Source organism: Oratosquilla oratoria, chromosome 33, assembly GCF_046742065.1.
Source record: "Oratosquilla oratoria isolate Oo_2021 chromosome 33, ASM4674206v1, whole genome shotgun sequence".
Classification (NCBI taxonomy): domain Eukaryota; kingdom Metazoa; phylum Arthropoda; class Malacostraca; order Stomatopoda; family Squillidae; genus Oratosquilla; species Oratosquilla oratoria.
Genome location: NC_134809.1, coordinates 3,134,308 through 3,153,004, shown reverse-complemented (window position 1 = coordinate 3,153,004; position 18,697 = coordinate 3,134,308). Strand labels below are relative to the sequence as shown.

General features: G+C 37.4%; 2 protein-coding genes and 1 long non-coding RNA gene across 4 annotated transcripts in view; 1 reads left to right on the top strand and 2 right to left on the bottom strand.

The window, feature by feature from the left end:
- The window catches only part of LOC143017709 (uncharacterized), a 133,003-nt gene extending 130,203 nt beyond the window's left edge, over positions 1-2,800 (top strand). For both annotated transcript variants that reach the window (XM_076172468.1, XM_076172467.1), the window contains exons 10-11: positions 1,346-1,559; positions 2,536-2,800. In XM_076172468.1, the coding sequence (XP_076028583.1) occupies positions 1,346-1,559; positions 2,536-2,548 (227 nt within the window). In that variant the 3' untranslated portion in view covers positions 2,549-2,800. The remainder of the gene's footprint in view (positions 1-1,345; positions 1,560-2,535) is intronic.
- An 11,352-nt stretch (positions 2,801-14,152) lies between these two features.
- Positions 14,153-18,697, bottom strand: part of kkv (hyaluronan synthase-like protein kkv) — a 123,751-nt gene continuing 119,206 nt past the window's right edge. Inside the window, exons 23-27 of the mRNA XM_076172466.1 lie at positions 17,525-17,689; positions 16,763-17,018; positions 16,021-16,151; positions 15,568-15,634; positions 14,153-14,291 (exon numbers count right to left, since the gene is read on the bottom strand). Of these exons, the coding sequence (XP_076028581.1) occupies positions 15,569-15,634; positions 16,021-16,151; positions 16,763-17,018; positions 17,525-17,689 (618 nt within the window). The 3' untranslated portion in view covers positions 14,153-14,291; position 15,568. The remainder of the gene's footprint in view (positions 14,292-15,567; positions 15,635-16,020; positions 16,152-16,762; positions 17,019-17,524; positions 17,690-18,697) is intronic.
- LOC143017708 (uncharacterized) overlaps positions 18,018-18,697 on the bottom strand; it is a 2,210-nt gene continuing 1,530 nt past the window's right edge. Inside the window, exons 1-2 of the long non-coding RNA XR_012965693.1 lie at positions 18,557-18,697; positions 18,018-18,493 (exon numbers count right to left, since the gene is read on the bottom strand). The exon at positions 18,557-18,697 is cut by the window's right edge and continues 1,530 nt beyond it. This is a non-coding gene — a long non-coding RNA (uncharacterized LOC143017708). The remainder of the gene's footprint in view (positions 18,494-18,556) is intronic.

The window sequence follows — 18,697 nt, the reverse complement described above, 5'->3', positions numbered from 1 at the left end:
TTTAGTATATATATATTTCTATTTTTTTTTAACTTATGACTATGAATAATATTTCGTGTCAATTATTACATACAAATACTCCCAAAGCAGTCATAGTTACAATGTCTGTTATTGTAATATATTTGATGACCTTAAAAGTTCAAATTTATCGAACAAATGTCGATTTTGTATCTCCATATCGTAGAATCAAAAAGCATCTTGCAAGACTCCAAACAGCACATGTACCTCAAAATTGGTTTTCTTTAGTAAATTGATAATTACATTGATAACGATACCAATTATATTTCTAATGATAGTCAAGAGTATAGAACCACTAATTGATATCATGAAAAGGATAGTTATAATGATTAGATAATTATCGATCAAAAGTAATGATAGTTGCAGTTAGAATAATAGAACTAATGATGGATATGGTATTAGATGTAATGCTAAGCATTTTTGATATTGTAAATTATATAACCACACACTTAAACCGAAGAGATGAAAATATATTGATTACAAATAGTAACCAAGACCAAATATATGAACAATATACTTACAATAACATAAATGTCATCGATGACATCAGATTGAACCATGTTTTACTCAAATGTAGTTCTTTTACATTATATATTTTTTTCTTTCTTTGTTCTAACCCTGACTGAATTCGCGAACAATGCCCCACTCACTGTCCTATTGTCGACGTAAGTAACGAGTAGATTTTTACACTCCAAAACTGAATTCTTCTCAAACTTTCGCTGACAAAAGTCAATCGGTTTTTTCGTTTAATTGGAGCAGACCCCATCCTGAACGTAGCTCTTCCTGATCGAGACCCTGTTCCTCAACGTCTGAATTAAATCGCCAAGCGTCTGTTTCAAAATCTATACAGTGCGCCGTCTCTATCAATCCGCCATGTTCGATTGTTATCGTCATCGGATTTGGCGGCATTTTGAAAATTTCAATCAACATATGAAAATAGTCATGCTGTCCGAAAATAACCTAACCTAACCTAACTTTCTGTACAGGTCTTAGACATGCACAATTCATTTACGCTCAGAAAACATGAACACTCACATTGTAAAATAACCTTTTCATTAAGAGAGAGAGAAAAAACATGCAACTCAGTGCTATTTTTTTTTTTTTTTTAATGAAAACACAAACTTGATAAATCGAGACCCCTTCCAGGCCAGGACACAGCCCCCCAAATGACAAGAATCATCTTAAGTTTACCTCCCCCGCACACAAAATTTATAAATAAATAAACAAATAAATAAATTTATAAACAATGATCTACGCAAAGTGCCCCCGTCTTGAAAGACCCCGTAACTGGATCTCCCCACTAACCCTTTTTCTGCGCCTCCCACAGGAGCTGTAAGCAGAAGCATGCCCGGTTCTCTGGTGTCAGTACAACACGGGGGGATGGCAGGACCCTCAGGGGCCGTAGGATCCGCGCTGGCAGGTCCCACGGGGGTAAGAAACAACTCATACCCGACCTCCAACATCCGGACCACGGGACCCGCCACCACGACGACCCGGTCCAGCAGCGCCACGGTCCACGGACGTACGAACTGGGCAGCGAAGTAAGTGAATCCAGTTTCGAGGTACTTGTTGGTCCATTCCAGGACCGGTCTGTCACCCTTTATGAATCGAAGGATCGAAGCGTGCATGGTTGGTGAGGGGCACAGGCCCATTGTCTGCCTGAGCGCAGGAGGAACGACGTAGGAAAAGGACGATACAGCCGGACGTTGTAAAGATCAGCAACCCCTGGGTACCCATGTAAAGATAACCTACCCCACATTTTAGCTTGCAAAGAGTTGCAGACCTAGAAATGAGTTTGTTTATATAAATCGTCCCAACCTAACCTAACCATCCTCAGAATGGGCTTGTTAAGATCTGTCACCCCAAATATTACCTTGTAAAGATAACCATCAGATACTCTGGGGTTGCTGATCTTTAAAGCGTTTCTGCAACCTTTGTTTCAACTATAGTGGTTTGTCCTTGTATTGGTTTTAAAGAAGATTTATGCAAAAGATTGACCAGACAGAAGGTGGAGAAAGGAGATAGAGAAGCTTGCAGGACTGGCGTGGCAGATTTTGGTGCAATGGTGCAATTTATGGGAGAGGCCTTTGTTCAACAATGGACTCAAAATGGCTAATTAATTGGGCCCATCGATTTACTTTAGCACTGAAGATGTAATTATACGAAAGTGCTTTGCTTCGTTAAGTTTATTTTCTGATGGTCATTCTTGTATATATATGTACCTATAGAGGATAAAAATATATACACTTATTCATATGTGAATCGGGGCATATGTCTAAGGTTTAGAAAATTGTGAAGGAGAGTCTCTCTCTCTCTCTCTCTCTCTCTCTCTCTCTCTCTCTCTCTCTCTCTCTCTCTCTCTCTCTCTCTCTCTCTCTCTCTCTCTCTCTCTCTCTCTCTCTCTCTCTCTCTCTCTCTCTCTCTCTCTCTCTCTCTCTCTCTCTCTCTCTCTCTCTCTCTCTCTCTCGACCCCAAGCATCACTTCTACCCAGACCTAAGACCTTTTCTCTTCCTCAGGTATCTGAAATAGATGGAAGGCCCTCCGGCAGGAAGCGACAAGCAAGTTCTCTACTGAAATGGAGATCAAATGAAGAGGATTCTCTCGTATTTGCTTCTGGTTTCACAAAATGGTCTTTGGTCATAAAAAACATATGTGATTGTGAATATGATGGCTCGCGCGAACACGAACACACAGATACACACACACACACACACACACACACACACACACACACACACACACACACACACACACTCACGTACACACACACATACACACAGATACCGGTATATATATATGTATATATACTTATTATAGATATGTGTATATATATATATATAATATATATATATATATATACATATATATATATATATATATATATATATATATACACTGAATGTTCCTCGGTTACTGAAAGTCACATTTGGAAAAAGTGTATATACACATAGGAAGCACAGCTGCATATAAGTGTACTCAGCGAACAGGAAAAAACACATGTGTTGGCTTTATTGAAATATATTATTTTTCTGAACTGGTGAGACCCGTCGGATATAAGAAAAACACTTTAAAAGAAATCCATATATATACATATATGAGTTTGTATGGCAGATGTGTGACGTTTTCTTTAAAAGCAAATCATTTGCTTCAACCTCAAAGCATCCTGTTAGTATCTGTGATATGTAGTACAATCGAAAGAAAGTGGACGTCAAACTCGTGCCCCCGCCCTGTGAATCAGTGGCGGCATCTTCAGTGACGCGCCCAAAACGTTAGTTCCGTTGACAGCCGCACAGAGGGTGTAAATGTACGCACGACCTGTTCCTTAATTTCATTTCTTTTCTGTGATGTTTTCTATCTTTGTTTAATCTGTCCTTGTTATTATGTTCTCTTATCGTTTCTGAAATGTTAGCCTACCATTGCAAACTGTTTAGGTATAACTTTGGTATACTTACATGTAAATAGACATTAATGCAAAAGATGTATATATACACATATACATTCATATATGAATAATCTAAACACTCATACGCACACACATGCACACCTAGACACATACACACACACATACGCACACACATGTATATTTGTATATGCACATATATATGTATATATACATTCATTCATACACACATGCATATATATATTCATACATAAATACACGTGTATATACATTAGCACGTACGTGTATACATACACATACACAAACACACATTGAATAAGTATATATATATATATATATATATATGTACATATACATATATACATGTATATATATTGTATATATATATATAATATATACATATATATATATATATATATATATATATATATATATATACGAGGATGGTGGCGAAAAGACACGGGTCTAATTCCGAGTTTATTATTGACCGGTTTCGCCTTGGGCTTCTTCAGAGAAATGTGCTTAAAGCAGAACTGGTCAGGAATAAACTCGGAACTAGACCCATGTCTTCTTTTTCCTCCATCTTCAAATTTTCACAATGTCTCAATGTATATATATATACATATATATATATATATATATATATATATATATATATATATATGTATGTATGTATGTATGTATATTTGCAGAAACCACAAGTAAATCAAAGAACGGAATATTGAATCTTTTCAGAGTACGAAAACATACTCTGAAGATGTCTTAATAGACGAAAGCGTTCAGTATTCCGTTCTTTGATTTTCTTGTGGTTTCTGCAAATATAATTACTCACGCGTATAGTGTGATTATTGTTGCATATGCATATGTATATATATATATATATATATATGTATATATATATATATATATATATATATATATATATATATATATGTATGTTTGTGTGAACCTACACATATGTGTATGTACACGCGATTAGATCATTATGTCGATCGCATGAATGGGGGAAAATTTGTGATTCTTAGCACTAACAAAAGACAACGATGACTGCGTATATATATACATATTAATCATTCATTTTTCTGTCTTGTGTTGAATAAAATTTCTAGAAGATCCAAGAGCATTTTATTTGTTTGGAAACTTATGTTAATACAAAGGCACAGAGATCATGTTTCCTGATGAATCATGTTGATTATCTGCTTTCTCTGGAGAGTATCATTATGTATTTGGAGAATCTTGTAGTCCTTTTAAATATGCATAATCCATAACTATTATTTGTTTTCGCGATTTTTTTTCTAGCACGACACGTAGTTTTAGTTGAATTTGGATAGAATAGCAAGAAATATTTGTCGTTATAGCTAGGTGTGTGTGTGTGTGTGTGTGTGTGCGTATATGCATAGTCATGTTTGTATTCCTATACTTCATACAACAAAAATAGTTTAAAAATATTTCTTTATTCTTATTTCTATTATTGTCAAATCCACGACAGAATGAATTTAGGAATAACTAACCACAATATACGTTAGCACCAATTTCATTTATGGGATAATTGGTTCTTCAACCGTTTTGCTAAACGACTGTTTACTGGCGAGATCCATGTCGTGTTTGAAAAATATTTGTACACTTGCTTCCAGTACAAGTATAATTTTACACTTCTACCGAGCCTTCATCTACATTTTTGAGCTTACATGGCAATAATTATAAGATACAGAAGTTATGATTTAATATTTTAGGTCACTATAATGTTTTCTGTTGTAATTATTAAAACAGAAAAATGTCGATATTTTATGTCAACATAGCGATCGACTACAGACGACTACAGTACAGAGCGTAGCTCCTCTTTGGGGATCGGTGCCATCTGCATAGAGCTGATGGCCAGGGGTGGTTGCTGCTGATTGGCCCCCAACAAAACAAAGCCCTAAAAACAATTACAGGCTGCACAAATACAACACCTACAGACCATTTACACCATGAAACAAAAGTCCTCAAAGTCAAGGACCACCTCGACATGAGAGGCACACAAACACTTGCTGCAGCCACCACAAACACATCACACCCGCTACACTACATAGCAGAACACCCACACACACCAAGAAACATTAAAACTACACCCAAAGACCTTTATTACGCACAGATACTCTCTTCTCTTCCTCCACAACCACCAAATACCAGCCTCCGGAAACATATTCATAATCATATCACTCACCGCTCCATTAACACACTGAAAGACAACACACTGCTGCATGCCAGACCCCCTGATATCCACCCTTCTGAATCCTCTCTCCCACGAAAGGACAGAGTCCACTTGGCCAGACTGCGATGCGGTCACCACCCAGCACTTCTAAGCTACCAGAAGAGGCTGGACGACCGTGTTGTGAACAGCTGCCCAGGATGTAACACTTCACCCCATACCATACAACACATAATGGAAGACTGCATTATACACAATCATGCACGCAAACAACACAACATACACTCTATAAAGGATTTGTGGGAAAACCCAGTTTCGGCTGTGGCCTTCCTTGGGGAGACGGGACTGCTCGGACAGACAGTCTAGGGAACGACAACAACAACAACAACAGTACAGAGCGTAAGGTGATTCAATGTCGACACGCGTTGAAACAAGAAATTAATGTGATTTTTTCGAAATAGTTTATTTTTTATTTTATTCTTTGTGTTTCGAAAAAGAAAATTGTGGATTGAAAAAGTGTTTAATGAAATATCATTTGATTAGTGGAAGTTAGTGTTTAGTGTCTGTGAATTGATATTTTCGAATCAAAATTGAACGTCGTTGTTTATACAGAAGATTCAAGGACATTTTCACAGACATTGCAAGAAGTAAGTTCTTTCTGTTTTTGTCTGTTCATGTGACTTCTTTTGGACGAGTTTAAATGTTTAGATTTTTAGCAGCACACTAGAATAGCATGCTACTTGCTTTTGTTTCTTCGTTTGATAATGTAGGTTAGACATTTCTCGCTAACATGCTACTTGCTTTTGCTCCTTCGTTTGAACAGAAACGACTTAGGTTACAATATTCTAGACTTCCGTAAGAACATCTCAACAATATGTCTAACATTCGTATTTTAGATTTAATTTATCTTAGTTCGCCATTCAGCTTTTCACTATATGACGCAAAAGTCACCTGATGTTTGAAAATTTGGAAAAAAAAATTGTAACCGAAGTCGTTTCTATTCAAACGAAGTAGCAAAATCAGATAGCATGCTAGCGAGAAATTTCTAGTGTGACGCCATCTTTAAATGGACAGGAAAGCCATATTCAGGCTTTCGTTTGACGTTAAAAACCGTACATTAAAAAACTAACAAATATCTACCATTCGTAAGTTATTAACATGGTAGGCTATGCCTGAAAAATACCGTTACATTTGATAGATAAATCACATTAACGGTATTTTTAGAAGCGCACACCTACGCGGTATAGCATTAGATAATTAGATATTAATTTTGTAAATTATAATACATCAATGTAATAGATATTTTTCTTGGCGGAAATCAACATGAAAAAAACACGTTGCTAAAAAATATGCAGAGACGAAGTTGCGTACACTCCTTTAGACGCCATCTTTGTTTTGATAGATTCGGAGGTAGAAGACGACGACGGTCTCTAGAATTACAGGTACCTCAATATTAAATGCAGAGGTAGGCAGGTCAGGTAGGTAGGTTAGGTTGGGTTAGAATAGAGTAATTTAGCATACTTTAATTTCTTCGACCTCAGCCACCATCAAAACAAACATGGCGTCTCAACTCAAATTTTCAAAGTCAAAGAGGCTACGTTTGTTTGTTTATAGCTTTAGCAACTGTTTCTATTATTGATTTCCGCCAAGAATAAAATATATCATGTTGATGTATCATAATCTATAAAATTATGATTTGATTTTCTATTACTATATCGCGGAGATGTGCACTTCTAAAAATTTACCCCTAACCTAACCTACCTCACCTAACCTATGTAACCTAACCTATATTTACGTAGTAATTCGGTACCTCAAATTCTAAAGATCATGGGTCGTCTTCGTCGTCACGGATGCTGACGGCATGATTATTATTGTACCTCGGGCAATTAATAGACGACGGCAGAACCCCGTGTTCTCTCATAAACTCCAAGAAAGCCCTATTTCTTTTGTAACAGCGCTTATTAACGTCACCTGGAGTTGGAGAACACCCGGTCCACAACGTGAAAACCATGTCCAGCAGACAACGACTGGGCTGGACAGACGACAAGGTTTTTTTTTTTTTTTTTTTTTTTTTTTTTTTTTTTTAATTCGTCAAGAAAATCGCATACTACGTTCATGTATTTTAATTTGCAAAATTAATATTTCATTTTCGAATGGTACATCGCGTAGGTGTGTACAACTAAAATAATACGAGGTTAGGAAGGTTAGATTAGAATAGACGAATTTATCATCCTTTCATTTCTTCGACCTCGGCATCTATCAAAACAAACATGGCGTATCATTCAACCGCCGCGACTTTGTTCGTTAGTAAATTGGTTTTAGCAACTTTTTTGTTATTGATTTCCGCATATTACGTTGATGTATTATAATTTACAAAATTAATAATTAATTTTCTATTGCTAAATCGCCCAGGTGTGCACAAATATAAAAATATATATAAAAAAAGAAACAGAGACGAAGGAAAAGTAGTTAGAGAGAGGGGAAGAGATTGAAAAGACAGGAGAAAAAGAGAAACAATAAGAAAAAGTAGTGAATGAGAGGACGAAACAGACGAAGAAACTGAAATATAGCCAAAATAAACACAGTACAGCATTTTCATGTAACATATACTTTCAGTCGAATTTCAGAACACCCATCAAATTGTTCATTTCAGCAAAAATCAAGGACGTGTTTTGTTTTGTGATAGTAACCTTGGTTAAATCGACTAAAATCCTCCAAAATTCCAATAAAGAATCACACACACCCACGCGCGCGCACACACCACGTAAGCCATAATAATGTTTGCATTGGAGCCATGACAAAGGACTTGGCTATAGGCAAAGCAATAATGATAATAATAATAATAATATTAATAATAATAATAATGTGATAATAATTATATAATAATGACGATGACAACGACGTGACTAATGACAATAGTACATATACCAAGTCTTTTTCCCCCTTACAAGGGAGGTAGCCAAAAAGGAAATGGCATAAAATCATTCCCACCCATTCCATCCCTGAATACACTCCACACCCTTCCACCCTCCCTCTTATCTTAGCACCTCCTGGATGACGGGTCATCCCTGCATCTTGTCCACTGCCCTGGGTCAGAAGCAGTGTCGCCAGACACAGCACATCCACAGCAAGGCCGCTTCATTAAATCGGCGACCCCCCCTCTCGGTCCCCCCATGCATAAAAGGAGAGGACGGGGAGAAATCCCTTCGGGCTGCGTCAAATTTTGCTCACACATACTACCTCACCCCCATCCCCCCGCCCATTCCACCTCATGCATCACATCATCCATATACAACCATTCTCCATTCACCCCTGTCTTCTGTCCTCTCCCGTCCTTCCTCAACAGACATTCCCCTCTTCCCCAAAGCCCCCTCACCCCATCCATCCACCTCATACTAAGACGTCCCCTCATGTTCACTCCCTCCACATCTGCCTTCCATACCTCTTTTACTAGTCTTTCTTCACTCATTCTTTCCATGTGTCCAAACCATCCTAATATTCTTTCATCAACCCTATCTCCCAACTGCCTTTCCACCCCCGTTCTTCTCACCTCCTCATTTCTCACTCTAGCCTAGTAACCCCCATCATACTTCTCAGACACCTCATCTCAAACACATTCAAACTCCTTCTCTCTTCCTCTCTTATGTTCCATGTTTCTGCCCCATACAGTGCTGTTGGCACAATCACTCCTTCATACAGTCTCCTCTTAGCATCCATTCCCAAATGTCTATTCCTCATTACACTCTTCAATCCACTAAGGCATTTACTCGCTTCTCTCAATCTACATTCTACCTCCACCTTCACTCCACCTTTTCCTGCCACATTTGCACCCAAGTATCTAAAACTATCCACTTCCTCCAGTCGCTCTCCCTTAATGCTCACTTCCAGTCTACTGCCACTTTCACCCCTTGTACATCTCATCACCTTACTTTTACCCACATTTTACCCACAATAGTAATGATGATAAATCATCAAAAATGCACGATTTAGTAGTTACAAAGGATTACAAAGGATTACAAAGGCGGAGCATGCCGACAGGAGACCTTTTGATCCATATCTAGGTCGAATGCGAAAAAAAATCATATTAATAATAAAACAATAAATAAAAACTATAATAATGTAGATAACAAATAAAATACATAAATAAATGCATAGGTAGTTAAATAATAAACAAACAGGTAAATAGTAAATAATAATAAATTGACATATAACTAATTATAAATTAAAATCAGACAGACAAATGATAACAAAACAAAAAGTATAAGTTTAATTATAATCATTACAGCATCTTACTTAGGTATTTATCTAACTGATTCTTAAAGCTTCGAACTGAACTACATTGCACTACCTGTGCAGGAAATCATTTACTACACGGTTGGCAAAGTTGTTTCTACCTACTTCTAAATTGAATCTATTTCCGGATAGTTTGAGACCATTGTTTCTTGTCTGATTCTCATTCAATGTGAAAATTTTGTCACTTTTGATGTTGTCAATTCCCTTTAAAATCTTAAAGACCTGTATCAAGTCACCTCTGAGTCTACGCTTTTTTAGGGAAAACAGATTCATGTGTTTTAGTCGATTTTCGTATGATTTATTTTTGATATTTGGAATCAGTTTTGTGGCTCGCCGTTGTACTTTTTCCAGTCTGTCAATGTCTTTAATGAGATTCGGTGACCATACAGAAACAGCATATTCCAAATGTGGACGAACTAACGATTTATATAGCTTGTTAATGAGTGATGGACTTTTGAAATCAAAAGATCGCGCAATCAGTCCCAGAATCTTATTTGCTTTCTCAGAGGCTGAAATACACTGCTTGGATGATTTGAGATCGTTACTGATAATTACGCCGAGATCTTTTTCACTATCCACTTTTGTTAACGAATTACCAAATAACTTGTAATCGTACTTACTGTTATTTTTACCTATGTGCATTTTTTTTTTTTTTTCACAAAGTAATTCGAAGGCGGAGAGGTTGAAACTATTTTCCTTGTCATCGATCCACCAGTGCAACAATTGATATCGACCTTAGATTTAAGCATACACACACACCCCACCAACAGTTGCCAATTACACAACCGACAAAGATATCCAAGTAACGGAAACCACGCATGAAACTACACCGTCGCTCAGAAGACCGGGGAACCCATTCTTTGTACCCTCTCCCTCACCTCCCCCTCCGGACAAGTGATTAATATGGGGCCCATGTACCCCCTAGGGGTCCATAGAGTTCACCAGCTGAGTCCACAAACCAAAAGCTAATGAGAATAAGTGGATGCCCAGTGAGACTATTTAGCGTGGAATCGAGTTCTAGGACTTGGGAGTAACAGTATTCCATAAGTATAGGGCACGTGAGAAGATAAACTCCAACTTTAGATCGGTACCTTTCCATCACCTCCATTCCTTCAGGATCAGAGATCACAAAGCAAATATAACTCTTAAACCAATAAACGCGGGACGAAACCAAATACTTCCACTCCCCCTCCCAACTAATCTCGACATAACCCCAAAAGAGAAGCACTCACAAGGAACCTAGAACAGACACTTGACCGCTTCCGCTAGGGTCATTGCCCAGAGTTTAAACCATACTAACACAGTAGAATAGTCTCTGCAACTGATTCCTGCATACGCCAAAGATGCAGTTACTACACTGTGGACAGCGAGTAGATTAAAACAACCGCCACACAGAAGCAGTTCCGTAAATTAATAAGAAGTAAATCAACAATGTCCAATAAAGTTTAAGGAAATCTTTCAAAGTTCGTTGGACAAATGTTTAATTTTGTATAACGAAAATAAACTTCATTGGACGAAAATGTCCAACTTTGTTGAACGAAAATGTTCAACTTTATTGTACGAAAATGTCAAACTTTGTCGAATGAAAACGTCCAGCTTTTTTTTTAATGAAACAACTTTGTTTTATAAAAAGTCTAGCTTTGTTGTATAAAAACGTCTTTGTTATACGAAAACGTCCAACTTTATTGTTGAACGAAGACGTCTAACTTTGTTGAACGAAAACGTCCAACTTTGTAGGACGAAACGTACAACTTTGTTGAATGAAAATGTCCAACTTTGCCGCACGAAAACATCCAACTTTGCCGAACGACAATTTTCATCTTTGTTCAACGAAAACTTCCAACTTTGTCGAACGAAAACGTCCAACTTTGTTGAGCAAAACGTCCAACTTTGTCAAACGTAAACGTCCAACTTTGTCGAACGTAAACGTCCAACTTTGTCGAACGAAAATGTCCAACTTTGTCGAACGAAAACGTCCAATTTTGTCGAACAAAAACGTCCAATTTTATTGTAAAAAAAAATCAAATTTTAAAATGCTGCCCTCCGTATGAAGTTTGTACATAATATTATTGATAGTATCTGAGCACTAGATTAGTATTGGGGTAATAAAAAACATCTTTATGGAAAACCTGTTTACTCCTATTTCTACAGTATAATACAGCACTCCTACATATGATACATTGTAAAGCAGAATTCCGACGAACAATCAGTAACAAGAAATTTGATTAACTAATTCGTCAAAAATGGAAATCACTTGACCTTAAAGTTATTGTAATCAAAAATGATACTCCTTCAATTTAGCTAGGACTACGATATGTGAACTCACATGTCTGTTTGTTTGTGTGTAAGCAAATCTTTGATATATGCACGAACACATATAAACGTATGCATTTGTGTGTTTATATATATATATATATATAATATATATATATATATATATTATATATATATATATATATATATATTATATATATATATATATACTTTGAGCTTGTGTATATTTGTATACACATAACTGACTGTATTTTGGGTATATTTGAGTGTGTGAATTCGTAATCATGAATAACATATCAAATAGGACAGAAATATTTGGTCGACCAACAGCTAGAAATCCAGGAACATCTAATTCACAAATCATCAAAACAACAAATCGTAGATATATAAAATTTCGAGAGTTGCCATAAATCTGAATGTTACTTTAAAATCTATTTGTTGAAAAGATAGAGCGAAATCAACCCGGTATACAGATTTGCATAGCTTTGGTCATTGAACATAACTATCCTTGAGGAAATTGATCACAGTTCATGTAACGATACTAAATATATGAGCGAGCGACTTCTATGATACAGACATCCAGGACTGCAGAGTATATGGCCTGTACTCATGTTATAAAAGATAGGAAGAACACCACTGTGATGTTTAAAAACTGTATTTTCATTGACTATATGCATTTTTCTTTATGCGTGACTTCCTATGCCAGGGTAATCATCAGGGGCATTCGTCAGAAGAAGACTCCATTTAGTCACGTCTTAAGGGGCTTGTACGTTGTCACTCAGTGTTGCATATCTCTTCATCTAGGACGCGAGGGTGACCAAAGTCTTGTGCAAATGATCAGATACTGTCTCTCCAAGTTTGGTCGTTTTATTCTTAATCTTTACGCAATTACAAATGACTATGCATAGTAGATCACAACTCAAATCATGTCCAGTTTTAAGCTGGGAGTTAACCAATACTAAGACAATGAAGACTGCTGAGCAGCCAGCATGCAGATGAAATAGATGGCCACCCTGTCATGAAAACTGTGCAATAACTGAGTGTGTATGGGCCCCTTAAGTTGACTGCACTTTTACAACCCCAACAGGAGGGTGACGGAGATAGACATAGTAGTTCTCGAGAATTCAGTCTTCAGCTGATGAATCCCTCCTTTTTTTAATGGCACAAACGACCCATTATTGGCGCAGTTGCTGCGTCCTATTAAAATGTGTGTATGTTTAGACAACTCGGCTGTGGCGTGATCTGGAATAGTTTGTATAAATGGCCATTACAACAGCCATTCGAATTGCACATCATTTTCCATGGCCTATGCCCATAGGGTGATTAAGAAAAAATATCCTGTTTGTAAATCAAATAAAAAAAATAATAGGTCCTGATATATAAATGAAAGTTTACTTGTAGAAAACAGCAGTATGAAAACAGCTAGAGCACTGTTTACTGAAAACAGTGTCGAAGGTTCTTATTAACAAATACTCATGTTCAATGTAAACACTAATTGGTATGGGTCTAAACGGCAGAATTCAGTTTTTCATCAGTGACAGGAATAATAGATACGCCACAAAATCGTACGAGTTTCAAAATGAGCGGAAGAACTAGACCATAGACTATTGGCTATAGACTATAGACTATATTAGACCTCGGTCCTCTGTCACCATTGTTTCTTTCTCTTAACTAGAGCATAGTTATGCATAAATAAAAATATCCTTTTTCTTCATATATGTATATCTATACAAATGGTAATATATTTTCTTGACTTCATGTACAGAGAGAGCAGGATTAAAAATTGTTCAGATGTTCACATGATTCAGGCTTTCCTCAGACAGTTTCCGATACAACCTACACTTAAACCATACATTCTGATGTCTTATGACCCTCTGTCATACACCGTATACATTAGAAAAATCATCTATTCTTTTTTCATTCCTGGTGTTTTTTTTAGTCTCGAATTACGGGTGATAAATAACGTTTTCTTCGGTTCTGAATCGGGTACCGGTCGACGCTGCGTGACCGTAGATTTCTGATTCGGTTTCGTATCCTTCGTTCACAGTTCCTCCACCAAGAGCGAAGACCCGGTGATTATCAGCGTCAGAAGCGATGGACGTTCTCGTACGAGGCTGCAGGGAACAAACAAAATCAAAATAATTAGCGAAAATAAAAAAAAAATAATAGGCAACTTACACCCTCTAGAAAAACGAAGAATGCGGGGATGATCTAATAGAGGTATTCAAATGGGTCAAGGGTTTTAACAAGGGTGATGCAGGCAAGGTTATCATATTAAGACAACATATTAGGACTCGTAGTATTAAGACAACATATTAGGACTCGTAGTATTGGGTTTAAATTAGACAAATTTAGGTTAAGAAGAAAATAGGCAGGGACTGGTTTACCAACATAGTGGTTAACGAATGGAATGGACTTAGTAACATTGTAGTGAGCGCTGAAACAACTGATTGTTTTAAGAGAAGGGAAAGGGACATGGAACTCTCTAGTGTAGGCCTTATGGTCTCTTGTCTCCTTCACTATAATGTTCTTATATACGTTCGTTGGACAGAAGTGCGTCGTAAGTAATAGGTTTGAAACATCCTGAGGGCTTTATGATGTAACCATAGTTTTTTTTTTTTTTTTTTTTTTTTTTTTTGTCAGGTGAAATTTTCTGTACAGAGCCAAAAGTATGTAGTGGATTAGGACTTTTGAACGCTCCATTGTCAAATGATGAAGGCAAAATAAATCTTTAGTGATTTTAGTAGAACTTAGTGTCACTTGTGGAACAGGGGAAGTTCTTCTATGTATGATAATTAATTAACTATAATTCGAGCGTTGAATGTAAAACATATAAAACTATAAAAACAGAACCCAGACAAACACGAAAATATTAGAAAATTGATGGCCCTGACATTGATAAGATAGACTGTATGTACTGAATTACGAAGGTATGACATATATATGTACATATATGTGTATATATATATATATATATATATATATATATATATATATAAAATTTGTATGATATAGTACATGACACAACAGGTAATAATTACCAGACAAATATAAAGGCCCACGGAAAATCACAATTCGGAAATAACAGAAATGAAGCCGTTTGAAAGACGCAACTAATATCAACTCGGACTGGACAAAGCAAGCTTTTCAGAGCAACATGAAAAAAAAGACAGTATCGTGAATAACAGCACGACAGGAATGAAGATCCCGCTAGCTTTAGATTACTCTCGAATTCGGAATGATTTCAAGACTCAGTCAAATCAGACAAAGGAGTTCATATCACCCAAAGTACAAATACAAAGCAACGTCACACTATCGACATTTTCAAGACTTAGATTTTCCACACAGTGGCGAAGCTTCTAGACTCTTTTCCAGAGTTGAATCGTTTACCTTAAACCATGTTTTGCTGGCTTGTTTGGTCCGGAATGATCTCAATATCGGAAGCAAATGAAGTACGCTGTTTCAAAATACTGTTAGTCAGAATTTTTGTCTCGGAAATATTCACACAAAAAGAATGTCAAAGGAATTTTTTTTTATTATATCAAAATGTCAGTGAAGTCTATTCTCAGGTGTGTAAATAAAGGACTTCAGGTGTAGAAATATTTACGCTTAGAGATGTTACTAATCAAGCATTTGTTAGAGGAATTTCGTAAAGGGAGTTATGAAAATATTTATCATTAGAGATGTTACTTGACAAACATTCGTTAGTGAAATTTCCTTAAAAGGGGATTTGAAGAAAGCTGAATGTGGGTAATATAATATTTAGCAATTATACCTGAGTACGACATTAGTTTGATACTTAAAGGCCTCGAAGTCCCTCTAATTTTCTTACGAAGAACTTACCCTCTGTGCGCCTAAAGTCTTCATCCTGGATTGCCGTCTCTCATGGACAGCAGTGTCTCTCCTCTCGGCCAGCACCTTCATAGCATCTTGTCTCACCGAAAGACGTTGCATGTTGCCAAGAATCGGAGTTGCTGAAAGATCAATAGCAAATCATAAATACAAAGAACTCCAGTGACCAAGTCGAGTATTCCACTTAAGATCATTGTTGTATATCAAAGAGAAGATGAAGACTTCTGTACACACACACACCAGCATTATGACTTCCTGAAGACTGGCACAAGTATATACTCGAAGCCTTGTTTTATTAAACTTTCACACACACACATACATTTTTTTCCCAAAGGCATTCTATCTCCTACTTGACACCCTTTTCCCTCACCATCCTGACCTCACTGTTTCTCACGCATTTCTTCCACCACTTGATTTTGTTCAATGCCAATATTTGCTTCCAGTCTTCCCATCCTTTCTGCTGCCTTTGAATAATAAACTCTGTCATCCTTTCATTACATTTACAATCTGTTTACTTTCATGCTTTCATACATCTACGTGTTGAACAACCATGAAGATATCACCTATCACTGCCATAGCCCTATCTCCACCTGGAACGGGTTTATCTACCGTCCACAGTCTCACATATGCCTTCCTCTCCTCAAACACATTCATGATGATTTCTGTCCACGTTGTCATAGGCTTTCTCTAGGTCTATGTAAACCACACATTTACAAAGCATATGAAGTCTTACCGTTGGCATTTTCCGCACCCTCGGCCGAGATGCTGAAGAAACGCTTCTTGAAAGCCACGTCAAGGGTGCCGATCATCTGCTTGTTCTGGTGATGTCTCTCCAGATTCCTGATGGTCTTTCGTCGACTGATTTGGTTGGCGCCGCTGTGACTGTCGCTCTCATAGTCCCCTCCGTCTAAACCTCGTAATTTTTGTAACTCTTTGACTATAGTAATCGCATTTCTCTCTAAGAAGGCTTGGTCTGTGGTGTCTTCGGCCTGGTAAAGGAAAAAATGGCACGAGTTCTTCAAAAGAAGAGGAGAAAAAAAATCGGTGATATTGTCATGATTTTGGTTAATGCAACCTCTCTGATCTGAGTACTTCAAGGCCCTTTATAAGATCTATTCTGGTTAATTACAAGCTATGACCTTGGGCTTAAGAGAGACTTCTTCAACTGAAACGGGAGGACTACGTCGCTCCATTTTTTCTTTCTTTTATCTATTTACTTATCTTTAGGACAGTAATGCTCTTTGTGTGTCTGTGGTTTTGAAGTTGAAAGGTCTTTGTGTGTGTTTTTGAAACTGAAGGTTCATTGTGCGTCCGTGTTTTTTAACCTGAAGGGTCTTTGTGTGTGTGTGTATTTGAAACCAAAGAGTCATTGTGTGCCTATGTTTTTGAAACTGAAGGTTCATTGTGTGTCCGTGTTTCTTAACCTGATGGGTTTTTGTGTGTCTTTGTATTTGAAACCAATGAGTCCTTGTGTGTCTGTGTTTTTGAAACTGACCTTCTTGCTGCAGCACATGAGCTCGGTGGAGGCCAAGATATGCGAGATGGTCCCGAAGCGATGGAACAACATGGCCGTGAACTGGATGATCAGAATGAGGGCAAAGAAGAACACGAAGACCAGACCGATGGGTTCCAGCTGGAGGTACTCTTTGCTGATGTGAACCTGTGGGGCGCGACGGAGGAGGAAAAAAAAAAAAGAGAAAGAGAGGGAAAGAGATTAGTCGGGGTCGGGAGGAAGGATATCAGGTACCATGAACAAAAAGAAAAAAAGGAAAAAGAAAAAAATGGCTTGAGAGGCGACATGTAACGAAGTCGTTTTGTTTATGGGTCACATTAGGTTTCCCTTAAGAAAGTGAACTTGTTTGTAGCTTCTGCGGAGCGGTGGTTTACGGGCATTTTGTTACGTAATTATTGTCTTGATTTTCTTCAGCCCTTTCTTCCACTCAAGCTATATTGAGGAAACTTAGTCCTTAACGCCACACGATGAGGAATTTGATTTTTTTTTTTAATTAGCTCCGACGACACATTTTATGAGTCTTACTCAAAGGGGTGAGGGGTGGAAGGGAGTAAATTTCAACATTATTATTAATACACATGAGTGAAGTCATTTGCACACGTGAAAGAAGGCAAAGGGATTTTTCTCGTTGAGCTGGAGGGTAGATTGTGTAATTTTTTTATACAAAATACGAATGAATGGGGTATCCATGAGCTGGTAATAATAAATGAAAAGACATATAAATAAACAAATAAATAAATAAATTAAGGAAAATAAGCCGGCGACATTTAGAAAAAAAGACACATTTTCGGCAGCCTTGATTCTCGGAAGCAACCGAACTCCAAGAATTTAGAAAACGGACAATAGCGGATGTCCAACTTCTGCTGTCGAAGTGTCTGCAGTCACCCTTCTCTTAGCAGAGCAAATAGCAGGTACTCCTCTTCTCTGGGGTCACGCCCCAAGTCACTGTTTCTTCACTCGAGGGCAACGTACGAGGTCATGACTCTCGAGGACCGGCCTCGAACTCGATGGAACGTCTGAAGAGAATTCCTTGAGGTCTTCCGAGGAAGACCTTTTTATGCGTTTAGGCAAAAACGAAGAATTGCGAACACTGGCGATGCCCCGTGAGGCTCAGGAGCGAGTTTTGGCTTCTGCATTAAGAACTGCTGCGTTTAT